The 17,673-nt window shown below is 44.8% G+C and overlaps 1 protein-coding gene across 1 annotated transcript in view; it reads left to right on the forward strand.

Moving 5' to 3' along the window:
- The window catches only part of AMHR2 (anti-Mullerian hormone receptor type 2), a 1,019,001-nt gene that overhangs the window by 338,420 nt on the left and 662,908 nt on the right, over nt 1–17,673 (forward strand). The window contains exon 4 of the mRNA XM_085650742.1: nt 12,062–12,130. Within this exon, the coding sequence (XP_085506868.1) occupies nt 12,062–12,130 (69 nt within the window). The remainder of the gene's footprint in view (nt 1–12,061; nt 12,131–17,673) is intronic.

The following is a 17,673-nucleotide window of genomic DNA, read 5'->3' on the forward strand; positions in this document are numbered from 1 at the left end:
AAAGTGAGATAAAATAAAGGAGAAAGTGAGCTTGAGGGGGACGTGGAGGAAGGGAGATTGATGATATATCGTATGGAATTTGTGGGAAAGGATGGGAAAGTTGACTGTTCAGCAGGTTGGGTTGTTTATGAAATAGCAGGGTATGTCTCTTTTCAGTATAGAGCATTGGCAGGGTGGGTATTTTTCAAGGACTAAACATGGAGAAGTCACTCTGGGTGCATAGGCAAGGGCTGTTCCGTAAATGGTATATAGAAAATAAGAATATGTTAATGTTACATTGAAATAAGTTTTATAATCATGGATTTAAAATGGTAATTGTTACTCATTGTTTCCATTGTCATTTACAGTGACCCCCGAAGAAGGGCACTTGATTGTCCGAAATGCATTGGGTTTTTTAATAAAAGCACTGCCTTGGATGAATTGTTGCATTGGTCGTGTTCCTTTTTGAGGGCCGGATGGTCACGTTTGGAGCATAAGAAGTTTGGAAAAATGGCAAATAATTCCGCGTGTGGTTCGAAATACAAATGGAACCTTTACAGTTTAACTTAAAAAGATTGTTGAGAAAATGAATTATGATGATCAAGCAATGAAGAAGGACTACAAAATATAACTGCCATAATGGCGCTTTCAGCTGTGCATCTGGTAGGGGCGTAGAGAACGCCCCACTTTCATAACCGTGTTCACTTTCGTGCCGTTTGGGCAATAGGCACTCACGCCAGTTTGCACGCATTCTTGGATTACAGGATAATGTTTGGATGAATATATAAAGACAGGTGTGCATCCCGAACTCCATAACTGAAGTTCCATCTCATCCCCGGCTGCCCCAACCAGCAAATGCATGTGCCTTTGGGTCTTCCTGACATCCTGTGGCCTGCCCGCTGCCACCACGTATGCATCCTGGACACAAAGGAGTGACCTACTACCCACACCAGCCAGGGGTGTTTCCCTGCCAGAAAAATGATCAAAATGTCAGGAGGCTCTTGCAGCGGCGGTGGCACCCTTGCCCTCCGTTCTCGCCCTTGAATTTGCCTAATCACCCTGCTGTATGGCATCCCAAGGTGACAGGCCCGGCCACTCACCCTGCAGTGCGGCATCCCAAAGTGAGAGGCTCCATACCCTGGTAGGATCTACAACAGCTGTGGCCTGATGTAGGTTTTGTATGCCTGTGACCTCCATCTGCCCACTGCCTGTATCCTTGCCCCCGACATGCCGTACTGCGATGCCGAGGTTGCCGCGCCGATCCTGAAAGAGTGGGAGGCAAATGCCACAGGGGGCAGCCCGGCTTTGGAGAGGGCGTGGCGCATCACTGCAGTGAATTGGAACTTGCTCAGGTTGCTCCCATCTTGATGTTTGAAAAGTGGCCCGTCCCCCGCCCGGCGAGCTCCCATGTACTTAAACAAGCAGCACACTGCACAGTATTTGCTCCCCTAGATGCACTGCAGCTGTATTACAGCCCCACTCCCCGCCTGGTCCGTTTTGGATCTCCTCAGCACTATCTCTACTAAAGCTGCCCTGGGGCTAATGTCTGTGGCTTGGAGGCACCGATCTGCAGGCCCCTGCTTCCTAGGTGCCACAAGTTCGCTGATGCGGAATGCACCGAAGAATGCAGTGGAGAAGGTGCTGTTGCCTGCGAACGGCTAATCTTAAATGTTGAAAGTGTTTTAACTGTTTTAAATTGTGTGAAATTAGTAATTTTAATCCCTAGACCTGTAAAATTGCACTGTTCGTACTGCACTAACTGAACTGGGAAAATTGCATTTTATTGATTGGGGAAAGTATTGAGTTATACGCACTCCGCCATTGGCCCCGCTTACTTCCGGGTGCCAGGTCCAATCGGGGTGTCAATCACAGGCAAAGGGGAGGAGCTAAGCCTGACGACGGCTATAATGCCGGTCGCAGCGCTGTAGCGCCGAAGGCACGCCAAAGGCAAGCCCGTCTGCGCCTGTCCGCTGCCGTACGGGGCTAGGGGCAGGTCACTATGCTCAAAAACCTACTTACTCATCATCTGAACTGAAATTGCTACACTCCAATGAACTGGCTTTACATTCTTCCACGCGTTTAGTACTGATGAAGGATGGAATATTGGAAACTCGATCAACCTTCCCCGAATTTACACATACTAGCTACTCTCCAAGCCATACTCAGACCCAGGATAGAATGAAAAGTCAGCCTTTGAAGGTGATCTATCTTAACACTCGCTCTATGGTAAAACACCAATTGGACATATTCCTCCTATTAGGGATGGAACAACCAGATATCCTGTTACTAACAGAAACCTGGTTAGCGCAGGATTCCTCCCCCGATATTCTAGCAGCATTACCTAGCAAATTCTACATCTTACAAACTAATCGCCCACAGGGGAGCATGGGAGGCAGAGTAGCAGCTATAATATGTCATGATCTTAAATTCACGGGACTAACCTCTCTCAAACTACCGTCAGTAGATAACCTGGTGATCAAGCTTGAATCCGACTCCGCCCCGATGGTATGTCTCCTACTCTATAGGCCACCCCAGAATATGCCTCAGTTCTCACAAATTTTGGGTGAACACTTAGCCCATTTGATAACAAGTCACGCTAAACTTTTGATGATTGGTGACTTTAATTATTGGGCCAACTAAATATCTGGTGAGCCACAATCTGTTGATTTTACCGATTTACTTACAGGGCTCAATCTCAGTCAGCATGTGTCTGTGGCCACACATATTAAAGGTCATATACTTGACCAGGTATGGTCAACTCATTTGGATATAACCAATTTAGTGGTTATCCCCTGCACATGGTCTGACCACCACTTGATAACATTTACTATTGATAATCTTACTAGGATTAAAATCCCCACTACTAACGGTGGATCAGCCAGGAGCTGGAATACCAATAACAAGAACCAGTTTATTGAAACACTGACTAACACAGTGCCGCCGGCCCAATCTTCAATCAATAATAGTGAGAAAGACTTATCGGCTTGGCTGCTTACAGCTAGCAATAAACATGACCGTTTTAAAAGAGTATCCTGAGCCCGCCGTCACGAAGCTCAGAGATGGTTTTCCTCTGATCTGAAGACATTAAAATTAGCCATGCAACAAACCGAAAGGAAGTGGAGGAATAGATATTTACTTGAAGACAAAGAGACTTATTTGGCTGCATTAAGAAATTATAAAAATGCTATCCAGACCTCAAAAACTGCTTACTTCGCCTCTAAAATTACAACTTCCACAAATCGGACTAAAGATATTTTTTCAATAGTGAACGAATTATCCAACCCGACAGAGTGACATTAAAACTTACACCCTGTCAGCCACTATGTGACGCCCTAAATAATTTTTTTATTGACATAATAAAAGTAATCAAGGACAGCATTCTCACATGTCAGAATCCGGTGCGTGTAACAGTACCTACGAATCCATACTCCTTGAACCACTTCCCAGCAATAAGTTTTTTTTTTTTTTTATTTACTTAGCTCTGTTCAGCCATATGCCGGAGTTTACTACCCCCCACCCTGCCTCTCCCCCGCCTCGCCCACCGCTCTGCAGCACTCCCTCCAGGAGCCGCTACTGCCTTTGACATTACCACTCAGACAAATCAGTGATACAGTCCTCCACATCAACATCCACACTATTGATTTCAAATGATGGCTTGACACCCTAGCAAACAGACTGAAAGTGCCCAACCTTTATTCATTTGTTACAAAGCTTGCCCATAGCCGGACAATATACATGGTTTCCTAAATAGGATTTTGAACCACATCTGTAACAAGCTTTTTAGGCACATTCTTAGCAGACTTGTCTTTCACAGTTAAGGCATTTACGGATTATTCTCAGAATACGCACACATTAACATGTGAACTATTCGAGCATCACCCGTCTTGAGTTTGCCTGAAACCTAAGTTCGGTCTATGGCCTTGGCTACATCAATCACTTCAAGAAGAGTGGGGTCTCTTCAACTCAAGAGTCGCTCCTGAATCTTCTTAGAATAGCAAGCTAAGACAAACGGTATTAAGACAGAATATCGAGTTAGTAATGTCGACTCAAATAAATATTGAGTTGGAAATATCGTGACACAGAAATATCGACAGCAAGAATATTGTGGTCAAGAATATCGAATTTAAGTTAAGAAATATAGTTTTCAAAAATATAAAAGTAATTAATATCATTTGCAAAACTATAGTTGTTTAAAGTATTGTTTATGTTTTTTAATATATGTGTTAAATGTTTAGTAGTTCTCAATTTTATTTTAAGTAAAGTTTGCGTTTTTTAGTTCCGTAGCGGGGTGTGGGTTTATAGGGGAATAGGGTGGGAAGTAATTTCATTATAAATAATTAATGAATATTTTTATTTATTAATATGTATTTATTTGATATTTTATAGTGTTAATTGTGGAACGTAATTGATTTGTAATTAATTTTTTATTGGCTGTTAAATAAAAATGTATTAAATAATTAGTAATTAATTATGGTAATTGTGTAATTTGTTTTAGGTGCAGGTTGTGGGGTTTATAGGGGTAAAAGGTGGGAAGTAATCTATTTTTATTTAATCATTCATTGGTTGTTAATTAATGTGAATCAATTGATTGGTAACTAATTATGGTAATTGTGTAATTTGTTTTAGGTGCGGGTTGTGGAGTTTGTAGGGGTAAAGGGTGGGAAGCAATTTATGTTTAATTAATTAATAATGAGTTGTTAATTAATATTAATTAATTAATTGAAAATTAATATTGGAAATTGTGTAATTCATTTTAAGTGTGGGTTGTGGGGTTTATAGGGGTAAAGGGTGGGAAGTCATGTATGTTTAATTAATAATTAGTTGATCATTAATATTTATTAGGGTATTTGTTTATTTTTAATGTGTGTGTTTTACTGTTATGGGTACAGTGTGGGGAATATATTAATTTTACTTTATAATTAGTTGTTTAATATTATTAGTTTTTTAATTGAAAATAGGTTTTAATTGTGTAATAATTTTTTGTACAATTTAATTTTAGTTGTGGAAAGTCAATTAATGTTCCTGAGTTTTAATTTGCTTTTAATATTTCTTCAATTGGTAATTAATTAAGTGAATTAAGGAAGTAATCTTTTTTTTAAAATTAGTTGTGGGTTGTAAATTGTGTGGTATTATAGGGTAGGAAATAAAAAAAGTTAATTTATGTAATAATTAAGGTTTTGGTTTCTAAATAAAGATATTTATATAGTAGGTATTTGTCATATGCATTTTACATTATAATATGTTTCTAAAAAAATCAATATATTTGTGTTTTAATTTTTAACATAGTTATATATTTATATATTTTTTGATTTATTTTGTTTTTTAAATATTTTTGTTGTTAATATTTTTGTTTGTTTTTAATTTTGAACTGACAGGAGTGAGAAGATTAATTGTTACCCCTCCGCAATCCAACACTTTCCCTACTGTTGCACTCACTGCAGTAGGAATAGTAACTGTTACCACTCCGCTATCCAACACTTTCCCTACTGTTGCACTCACTGGAGTGGGAATAGTAGTTTTTACCATTCCGCTATCCAACACTTTCCCTACTGTTGCACTCACTGGAGTGGGAACAGTAGTGGCTCCTGGAGGGAGTGCTGCGGGGCGGTGGAGTGGGGCGGGGAGGGGCAGGGTGGGGGGTAGTAAGCTCCATTTGGCGTTGCAGCGTGCCCAATGTAATTGTTTTATTTATTTATTTATGTACTTACCTCTGTTCGGCCGTATGCCTGAGCTTACTCTCCACCACCCTGCCCCTCCCCCGCCCACCACCCCGCAGCACTCCCTCCAGGAGCCGCTACTGGAAAAAGCAGTGATGATAATGAGTGAGAGGCACTCAGAACCTGTCCTGTGGGAGGAAAGGGAAGGGGGCGTTCTTACTGACTAGTTGCTAGGCTGGCTAAGGAGTCTGGAGAATCAGTGTGCAGTCATGGAGGAGGGGCAAGGGTTACAAGTTGGAGCAGGGTGTACCCTGGGGATATGAGAACAGCATCAGGGTCCTAGAAAGCAGGGAGTAACACAATACAACTTCTGGGAACCCACCCAAACACCGTACCAGGTTCTTGAACTTCAAGCAGAGACAAAAGGATAATGAAATCCACCTCAGTGACCTCGTAGAGGGGATTCCGGCACCCCATAAGGGCACACACTCCGACACATGAAAATAGATTGATATCACAGCCAGCGGTTTGGGTTCTGGGTGTTAAGGATTAGTGGGCTGGCAGTTCATACACAGGGGATGCGGCATGATGAGGCACCAGTTCTGCACAGGCAGCGGTGCGATCAGTGGCTGCTGCTCAAACAGGACTAACTAAAGAAACAAATTCATAACGGCCTCCCACTCGCACCACAGCCCGTCTCATGAGTAACTTCCTGCCTCTCCTTTCGGCAAATAGACACACTGTTTGTTGCTGTTGTGACACGGCACGCCATGTCACGTGAAGGCAGCAGCAGCAGTGAATGCAACATCCAGGTAACGCGTTGCAACTGAGCCCCCCCGGCGGCCTGGCCAGCGCGTGCCTGCATAATGTAACTTGAGTACAGTGTCAGTCACACAGTCTGACACTGTACTCAAGCGTGACTTTGCATTTTAGTGTGGTGATGCGGACCATCACACTAAAATGCATTAGTCTAACACCTGATGCGTGGTACTTGCTAGGGCTGGAATCACTGTGGAACTAAGCGGCCTCAGAATGCCAGCTCAGAACATGGAATTCCAAGTAAGCTTCAAATAACAAAATTCTGTGAGCAATACATCGCGCTCACGAAGAACATACATGGCACGAGCACACGGTAATTATTATATTGGTACAACAAGCTACATTAACAGTGCTATCAAACCATTACCATGTACCTCTCAACATAATTGCCACTTTGCAATACATTACAAATGTGGGCGTCTTTCATACACATAGCATAATTCTCAAAATGTTGAAAGCAACACAGAATAAAGAATAAAAAGGAAACCCCACATAACATTTGCTCCAGTAAAAGTGCACTGCATCGGTACCAAAATAAAATTATCGATCATGTGTTTTTGCATTGCACTCATGAGACTCCTGCATTATGTTCATCATTCTGCTGAGTGTTACCTCGAATTGTGTTTAATTATCATCACAACAAAGTAATGCCCCACGAGGAAAACAAACCATGAATAGAAATAAGTTGATGCACACCTCTCCTGAAATGAAGACGGGTTTCCCAATACTGCCCAGGGTGTGTTGCCACTTCCTGCAGCTCATAACGATTCTTATGCTCCCAGCAGCAGTCCAGGTTGGTGATTCTGGTCTCTCTAATGTCGGAGGTGGGTTGATGTCTCTACTGCATGATCCTGGCAAGGGTTGGTGATTCTGGTCTCTCTAAAGTCGGAGGTGGGTTGATGTCTCTACTGCATGATCCTGGCCAGGGACCCCTCTTCTTCTCTAGCCTCCTAAACCAGGCATCCTAGCCTTCTCACCTGCGCTCAACGCTGCTGGAAGTGGAAGGGCTACTGGTATTTGAAGGATAACTACTTCATATACCAGTACCTCTTTTTGAGTCTTTTGGCCTTAGCCACAATTCGTGTCTCAGTGCCTTGGCCATAAAAAACTATAACTCCAATCATGGCACTCAGGCCCATAGTCCTTGTTACAGTTAGCAAGGTCTAGAGGCCAAAGACACTGGGCTTCCAGCTTCATCAGCTCATTGAGGGCCAGGAGAGCTGCTTCCTTTGCAGGCATGCTCGTGTACTCCTTGTCTCCAAGTGGACAGGAAAATCTCAAAAGTAGTGACTGTGAACTGCCTCCATTAACTGTAGGAATTCAGTAATTTTTGGTTTCAACTGAAAAACTTGTATTTCTGATCTTCAGAATATTACCAGCATTAATCAGTTGAAACTGAAAACCAGACTCTCTACACATACCCAACACCACAGCATATTTCAAGGAGCGATGGGTAAGCCCACTCCAGTCACTGTTAATTTATTATGGCACTCTTACCCATCAGAGGCAATTTTACATGGGAGACAGCTAAACAGATATTTAAGTCAAACAGGGGCAAAAATTCAGGCCCGGGCACCACGATAAAAGTGCCTCCCTTTAGTAAACCAGATAGCTAATCAACCATTTACTATGTCAATGGTTCTGGTGTTCACTGCTTTTATTGACATTGATTTTGCAAAACTTTATTGTTGGGGAGCTGATTGGCCATTTCCAGTATAAACACAATTGCCTGAAATCAAGAATCTGGCTTTGATCTCAAGAAGCACACATTCTCATAGTAGCTTCTGAAACTGGAGTCCTAGTTTGTGTGCGGACATGCTTCTTGTGAAAATCAGAAAACCATCACTCACAGTGAAGTTATCCAACAGCTGAAGAAGCCTATCCCATTTCCCCATGCTGTAGTGGGTTGAACAAAATGTGAATAACCCAACAGACCAATGGATGAAGAGGGCTGTCTACAGACCCCCATCAGTACTATATATATACTTCAGTACAATCAAAAGGTAATGGCTAATACAGACACCTAAAAAAGTAGCCCACATTTCAGCACTGTGCAGTTCTCAACTTGTAAAAGCACACCGTATATGTGTTTCACATGATATGCAATACTGCATGTATTTGTGTTTGCTGAAAACAATGTGTATGGTAATATTAGAGCAATCAACAGAAAAAATATACATTGTCCCTAGTGGTCCAGTAGATTTTGGGCCACTTTGATTTGCCATGGGGGGTTGATTGCACCCTCCTTGGGGGCTTGATCTTATCCCTCCACCCACCCAGGGAAAACAGCCTTTCAATTAAAAAAAATTGCACTCCAAGGGGGCCGGCCCGTTAGATAGAAAGGCCAACCCCCTCTACATTTAGGAAACATATTTTTTTCCTCTGGGGTGCGGGCCCGTTTGTTAGGCCGACCCCCAGAATGTGTGCGCACCTTTTTCTTTTCCCTTGGGGGCTCAGTCGGGCCATCCCTAGAGCATGATTGCGACTTCTAGTGGAAAACACACTTTATCAGTAAAACATTGTTGGCCCGTATACCAGAAGCTCTCACGTTTCCAGCAATGCCTCTAAAGGTTGCATTTGTCACCCTAAGTGGAACAGGTATGCCCAGACGTAGGTCCCATGCTCGTCATGCTACTGGAGTCAAGCTATCCTGGCTGATGAGGGGTGATACCCCGAAACCGGTCCTAGGATGCTTGTTTCCAGTCCGGGGAGGACCTGGCCTGGCAGTTCAGGTTGAACTGTTGCAATGGGGAGCAGGGTCAAGAATGATTTGTATATGGCTGGATCCAAACTGGAATGGGTGGCATGGTGTTAAAAAAAAGATAGATATAGGCCCTAATCTCTGTACTGGGGGTGAATGTTTGACATTGTTCAGTATCCCATCTATCAATTGTTCTTTTTGCATCTTTATCTCCCTTAAAGACAAATGCAGACGGGTCTGGTGGCGCAGTGGACTAATGCATCCACTGTAGGGGCCTGTGTTCGACCTCATGGTCATAGGTTCTAATCCCAGTGGGTCCACTCAGCCTTTCATCCACATGAGGTCGATAAAATGAGTACCATTGAGTTGGGTAACAATATACATCTGTTATTCAGATCCTTAGGTGATACGTGCGCTTTACAAATGCACATGTTATGTTAAATGAGGGGTGGCCATTTTTGGCCTAAAACCCCCGCGGAAGGTGGGAGAGAGCACTCACCTGGTTCTTCCATGCTGCTCCAGTGGGGGTTTGCGATGTTAGCGCACCTCATGGCATGCTGATGGCATCAATGGAGGGGGCCGAAATGTGGTGACTGAAGCAGAAAAGATTCAGCATCACTCTACCAGGGCCTTGAAAAAAGGAAGCCTCCGCTGCAAGCACCGAAGGTTCCTTTTAAATAATCCTCAGCATTGACCATGGGGTAAAAGTGCAGACGTTGGCGTCTGGCCATGCCCGTGCAGAAAGGGCTAATATCGACTGTCCAATATAGTGTATCCCTGATATCGTCTACCATCATATTGTAAAAGTAGGTAGATGTGGAATTAAGAATAGTAAGTCTATACTTCTGTGCATATACTAATGTTCACAAAATAGCGATAGCAAAAAAGGATACAATATTTTGGCAGGTTGATACAATATTGTAACAGGTATTCCACACAGACTAGAGTATGGTGTCCCTTTATTGAAACTCATTATAGTTATGGGAATGGCAAAGCCCTTTGTTCGCGGCTACAACCTCTTAGTAAGTGACACAACACAGAATTTTCAGAGACGCTCTGGTCAAGGAAAGATGGCAAGGTAGCGCCCACAATGAGGAGCGTTGTCCCTCTTATGCTTCACATTTCAGTACAGTCATGTCTAACAAGCCATGTCAGTTAATCGGGGAATGTTGGCCTGAGAACCATCAAAGCAACATTGGCCTCCGTGCAGTGGCAAACAAAAAGAAATGAAAGGAGCTGTTTTTTGAAGTGCATAAAAACTACCAGGGCCTTGGTGAGTTGGGGCACAAAAAGAAACAATGGACAACTTACATTCTGCATCATGCTATAGGTCTACATTTGAACAGCGTTCGAAATCCTGGTATGCTTGAGTGTGGAAACCTTTTGTGTTCTTGCAGATCAAAGTGTTTATGCAGGTATTTCATTCTATCAGCCTTCTCAGTCATGTAGGGGCCGATTTAGACCACGAAGGATAGTCTATTCTTTATGAGGGCGACAGAGTACCTGCCCTTCAAATCTAGAGATGTCCGTTGGCCCAGCGGACATCTCCTACATTTGCCGGCATCACCTACATTTGCCCGAACCACAGTCACAGCTTTTCCTGTCAATGCATTAAAAGTTTGACAGGCGGCTCCGTTAACATAAAGGTACCATCCGTCAAACTTTGAACTTTTAAAGCAGGATTTTTTTTTTGGGGAAAAAAAAACCGAATGACCCCCCTTCATGGGAGGTGCCTCACATGGTGTGGGTTTGTATTGCAGTATTCACTGCCCCGTACCTCCAAATTGTACATGGCTGTAATGGACAGTGAAAGCTTGCCATATGACCGCCCAGTCTAAATTGGGCAGGTGGTCAAATGGCCAAACCTCCGATGGCCCTCACTCAGTCGGGCTTCGGAGGTGTATGTCAGTGGCTACGCCGCAGACATAGTGAAGGTCTGCCCAGCTCTAAATGAGCCGGGCGAACCTTCAGTTTGATGTAGAAGGTAGTCCGTCACACATGCGATGGAGTACCCTCTGCGCCAAACTACCTGTGACATAGTACCTTCCCAATCAATCTCTAAATCAGGCCAATAGTCTTAGGTTTCACCAGAGCACACTTTTTAGCATTTTGTAGTAAACACTAGCACATTACACACCTTAAATCAAGAAATCTTCAATTTTGAGGGGTCTTTGAGCATATGTGACCATCAGCCCAAACTTTTAGTGTCAAACCTCTCTTACAGTATTTGCAGTCAACCTTTTGTTCCAGTGCTTGGGATGTACGTGTTGATACAGTGCTTGAGATGGGAGCTTTATCCCAGTGCCTGGTATCGAAGCCCTGTCCATTTACTTGGAATGAAAGTTGTGTGCCAGTGCTTCAGATTAATACGCTCACAGTTCTTAGGAAATACAGTTTGCTTCATGGTTTCGAGCAACACTGAAACAAGGTGCCTGGGATCATAGCTCTATCCCAAAGCATGTAGTGTGATATTTGTTCAAATGCTTGGTATGTGAGCCATCTTCTACTGCTTGTTATGTAACCTCTGTTCTTGTACTTAGGATCTGTCCTCTGCTCCAGTGTGCAGGATGTAAGTTCTGGTCTACTGCTCTGAGTCACAGATTCTGGCTCATTACTTGGCACAAGTTGTCTGCGTGACTGTTTGAGATAAAAGTTCAATTATAATGTTTAGGATCTAAACATTGGTTCATGCTTGATATGTTTCCTATATTGCTGGGTATGCTATGTCATGTTTTTGCAGAGTGTAGTAGCTGAGTACGATGGATGGTGTCTTACAGAGTTTCTTGCTGTGTATCATATGTCTTGGAAAGTTTTGCTGATATGTATCTAAGTGTCAAATGTTTTCCATGAACAAAGAGGGTTAGCAGATGTGTATTAATGGTTAACTTCTTCCTTCCATTTGCAGTTTGGCCCTGGGCTTCTGTGGCTGTCGGTGTTCTGACCATCCTGATCTTCCTGGGGTTTGCCATCATTGGTAAGACTGGAGATGAGATGCTTTTTCATTCTTAGCTTCTTTTCTTTTCTGTTCCTTCCCAGCGTTTTCTTTTCTTATCCAACCCATCTTTCTTTCTTTCTTTCACTATCCCCATATTCCTTTCTTTCGTACTCCCTTCAACCTATCTTTCTTCTTCAATTCCTCCTTACATTCTCCCAACCACATGCAAATCAGCCTTTGGCCGGCTCCATTTTCACAAACTGCTAGACCACTCTGAATGCAAACAAAAGAAACCCCAGTCTGGTTACCTCCTCCCGGGAGTCACCAGGTAGGCGCAGCTTGGATGTGGCACAGTAAGCACAGGAACAGCTCCTGAGTAGATCCATGCACATTAGGGTGCCTCACTGAGCAAAAAGGTGAGTGCCAGGAACACATTAATTAATTGAAGACAAGATAATTTTGCTTAGTGCATTACAAAGCACACGTTTTTTTACCCTTTCTGTTTAATTTAAAACAATACAAACTCTTTAATAAACAAATAAATTCAGGAGACCATCACGTGCAAATCAGCCTTCTTTTTTTCCAATAGGACTAATCCAGCCTGAACTGTTAAGCCACCTCCACTCTGAGCAAGGACATAAATAACCCCAGACAAGCATTTGCATCCATCACTTTTTTACTCCATAAGATGAACAAAACCTTTGTCTCAGGCGTTCCTTAAAAATATGGACCCAATTACTTACTGGCAATCTTCATTACTCCTAGTCCAAGTCTTCCTCATCACGGTCCTAACCGTTTAAACATGTCCCATCCTTGAGGCAGACTATTCCCCCTTTTCCATACTGTTCCATATTAAGGACACTGTTGGAAAACAAGGCAGCATCTGTGAGGCCTGCACAAATAACATGACTACATTTGTCCTTCACTGAGAACCAAACACCCAATTGTAGCGCCTGACTCTCAGAGGGTAGCGTTGCAGAGCAGTATGAGGCTTACTCAAGGGAGGTGGTGTGGGCTAGTAATCGCCATTTGCAGGTGCGCAAAAATAACACTCAATAATTGATTGTCCAGTCTGTACTTTGCTTTATAAAAGTAAGAGTACATTTATTAAACACACACACTACTCAATACTATGCACCAATTTACAAATATACATAAGCTGTTGGAATTACTTTGTGACATTGCATAACATCTCCACCCCTCCCGCAGGGGGTGTGGGGTTTAGTACCACCACTCCCATGTATGCACATCAACTTGCCCCAATGGAGTTAGTTGTACATAACCTGGAGCGAGGGCCCTGCGCACTGGCACCATCCCAGTGGCGACCCACCCCATTACCTCAACAAGCATTAAAAAGTGGTAAACCTGCCTTGGTGACATATGACACTGACTGAGCATCTCCTACTGAGCATAAAGTATGCACCTCTATATCTTAAGGGCTAGCAGTCTGGGGTCTTCACCTAAGCGCAGCAGCAAGAATCCATGTTTACGCACACTTTAGAATGACAGTACTCATCACCTTGGTTGATCATTTGAATGCATTGCAATTACAGCCCCTAAAGGCATCACAGATGAAATCACAGGATTACGCATATACAGCCAGACACCCTAGCAGGACTGTCTGGCAACATAACCCCATTTGGCTTATGACATCTCCTTACACATGTGACTTACAGTCCCTTCAAAAGAAGTACTCCTGGCAACTACACTTCTCCTGCAGTGCACCTCTTCACTTTAAAAGGAATCACCGGTAAAAGCATGGGATTACGTAAATACAGCCAGACCCCCTAGCAGGAAGGTCCAGCAACATAACTCCATTTAGCTTAACATCACCTTACACAGGTACTTCACTTTACACATGTGACTTTCAGTCCACCTAAAAAGAAATAACCAATAGTAAATGCATTTCGGTGCAATTATACCACTTCACCTCCAGGGGATGCACTTCTTCACACATCCCCAACCCAGCCCTTCACTTCATGATGCACTTCTCCACACACCCTCAGCTGTAGAACAAAAGTTCCAGCCTAGAATGTGTTTAAATGCTAGCTGAGCCCTTGAGGGGTAGTTTCCTTTAGGTCCCCATGACATTGAGGGTGGGACTTTTCTTCGTGCTGGGGGGAGAAGACTGCGCTTCTCCAGCAGCTCCCCCAGCACCCTTTCACAAGTGAGGGTGACCCCCCTCCTCTGGGGGCCACAAAGCACCAAAACGGCAGATTTCTTCGTGCTGGAGGGGGGGGGGGGCGAAAGACTGCGCTTCTCCAGCAGCTCCCCCCAGCACCTTTTCACAAGTGAGGGTGACCCCCCTCCTCTCGGGGCCACAAAGCACCACAACGGCAGATTTCCAAATGCCTGTCGAGGCATTATGGGGCTCTTCATGCTCCTCTTTACCAGCCCCAGCAACTGGGGACACTCTCCTCTGCCCTCTGGGTCTCTGAGAGGGTAGATTCAGCAGTGTGCTGTCTTCACTGGCTCCCTGCGCCAGCCTTTCGCCCGGCTCTCCTTCTGGGCCTCTCTTCTCCCTGCGGAGAGGCCCCTGCTTCTGTGCACCAGTCCTGGGCTCTTCTTCTGGTGCTGATAGGGTCCTGGGGGCAGTCAGGGGGTCTCTCCTTCCAACTGCTCATTGCGCCAGGCTCCAGCACCTTCAGCCTCAGCAGACCACACCCCAGAGAGAGTTTCTCTTCCTGTGTAAGCACTTAGTTGAGTAGGGGGCTGGCAGGAAGTCTCTGTTGGTCCTATCAAACAGCGACACATCACGCCCCTGCCCCTGCTCCCTCCTTCTTGTCCAGCCTCTGGGTTTGTTCAAAATGGCGTTGTCCAGTGTCTCTGGCCACATGTCTGAAGCCCCTTGCGCCCATGCTGCCTTCCCTCCTTGCTGCAGCCTGGTGCCTGGCACCCAGCGACAGCAGTTGATGGATTGGACTGCAGCCCTACCCATCTTCTCTTTGTGGAGAGGAAGCCCTAGCTTGTGGAAGAAAGGATATCAATCCATCCAGCTGAGGTCAGCCCTCAGCCTGGGTCTGGTCATGGCTGGCTCAGAGAAATATGACAGTTCTGGATGACCCAAAAGCAGTGCAAATTTGACTTTGGACTCTGCAGAATACTTCTTTTCACATTTGCTACATTGGACTTAAGTGTGTGTCTGGAATCTTTAGGCCTAATGGAAGTTATTTTTTTAAATTTTTTTAAAAACTTTATTTGTGATTTTAAACCGTTACATATTAGTTCAACATCACATTGTCAGCATATTTAGTAGAGCATTTGGAACAAATGACGTGCAGCCTACAATACATATACATAGATATGTATTGTAGGCTGCACGTCATTTGTTCCAAATGCTCTAGCTCTAGCATCCCATGTTCAATGATACTGTCCAATCCATGACTAGGGCGCAGGAGAGCAAAGAATAAAAGTTAAACCTTTTACAATCAGCGCAGGGAGACCGCCCAAACATAGAAGCACCATTGACATTCTCAGGTCTTGCAGCACCTAAGGGACCCCCATTAGGCTGGTATCCAGACTACACCTATCTGGCAAAAGGGAAAAAATCCTATGTAACGAGAGATAGACTCTCTGCTGAATTTACCCCCCTTTCCACTTCAGTCGGGCATGTCGTGGCAGCATCCCCCTCAGGACTATGCGTTAGAAGGTATCCCACCAACGGCCCCCATATTTCCTTGGGTTGAGAAGTCCTCTTCAGTAATTCCGCATACGTGCTACTCTGTTCTAGACAGTAAACCATATCTGCCAACCATTCCTTGAATTTCGGGGCCCGGCCTCTACCCCATCTGCAGGCCACTTTTCGTTTTGCCAGCAATAGAGAGACAGCAAAATACTTTCTGTATTTTGTGGGTATATGCGCTGTGTGCCCCAGAAGCGCAAGCATCGGATCCCTGGCCAGGTGAGTATCAATCATAACCTCTAATGCTGTGAACACTTGTTCCCAGTATTCTCGCACCCTTTCACAATCCCAGGCTAAATGCAGAAACCCCGCACTTGGCTGTCCACATCTCCCACAGAAGTCATCAATGGCCCATTTAAGTCGCCGCTTCTTAACCGGTGTGTAGTATAATTGGTGCAGTAACTTGAAGTGTATTACACGGAACCTGCTACTAGCCGATATCTGCGCTGTCTGGAGACAACAATATCGCCACTGATCATCAGCGACTTCGCTCCCCAAGTCCTCCCCCCACCGTATCTTGGACGAACTATCAGCTCCCGCCTCATACGCTCTATCGAGGTGTACAATCCGGACACCAGGTGCCTACCATCTGCAGATCGCAACATCCGGTGCAGTGGCTCTAAACTCTCCGGTTCCCGGGGGAAGTCCGGAAGTATCGATCTCATACCCTGTCGCAATCGCACATAAAAAAAGACATCTAGCGGCGTATGCGTCTCAGCCTTCAAAAATTGTGCAGATGTGCGAAAGATTCCCTCTTGAAAAAGATCCCCCCATGTACTAATCTGCACTTGCTTACATAAATCTTGAAATCCTTTCTCCTGCAGCAGCGTCAAGCGCGGGTGGCATGTGAGCGGTAGCCTCGGAGAATAGAGGAACGGGACATCTAGAAGGGCCGCTATTCGACACCACGCCTCCACCGTGCTAGTAATTATGGTAGGTGATGCCACTTGCGTGTTCGCCGGTCCATATATGAGGCCACTAAGGGGTACCGGGTCCGCGAGCCAGTCCTCCACCGCCACTTGCGGCATGTATCACGGAGGATACATCCAGTAATAGGCATAATGCGCTTGAGCACTTAAAAAATAAACCTCGAAGTCTGGGACATCAACCCCCCCTGTTCGTATGGCCTGGTTAGTATAGACCACTTTAGTCGCGCCTGTTTACCCCCCCACACCAATCGTATGAGTTCAGAAGACTCGCCCCGGGTGATAGGGAATGTTGAGGAATAGGTACAAAAACTGTGGAAGTATCACCATTTTAATGAGCGACACTCGACCCGCCATGGACAGGGGCAGTGCCACCCAACGAGTAATGTTAGCTCTGAGGCGCTCGATTGCTGTGCCATATTTTGCCCGGATAGTTTCTTCCCTGTCCCTAGTCACCCGTACCCCAAGATACTTCAAATCATCTTGACACCATTCCAGCGGGAAGTCAAGTGGGAAAGGAGTCACAGACGACGTAAGCGGGAACACCTGGGACTTCCCCCAGTTAACCCCACTCCAGACAGCCTTCCGAACCGAATAAATTCCCGCAATATGGGATTGATGTTACTTTGCGGGTCTCTAATGTATAATGTAATATCGTCAGCATATAACGATATCAATATTTGCCGCATACAGCAGCGGAATGCCTTATCGTTGTGAACCTGCCGCAGCCGGGCAGCCAGCGGCTCTACTGCGAGAGCAAATAACAAGGGGGATAACGGGCACCCCTGCCGAGTGCCCCTGGAAAGTACAATTGGTGGGGATAGTTTGCCATTAATCAGTATACGGGCCCTCGGTTGGTGATATAAAAGCTGGAGCCAGGACAGGTTCAAGCGCGGGAGACCCATCCTCCGTAGGACTCCGAACAGATAGTCCCACTCCACAGAGTCGAATGCCTTGGTGGCATCGAGAAATAC

The sequence above is a fragment of the Triturus cristatus genome, chromosome 4_1 (genome assembly GCF_964204655.1).
Source record: "Triturus cristatus chromosome 4_1, aTriCri1.1, whole genome shotgun sequence".
In the NCBI taxonomy this organism is placed as follows: Eukaryota; Metazoa; Chordata; class Amphibia; order Caudata; family Salamandridae; genus Triturus; species Triturus cristatus.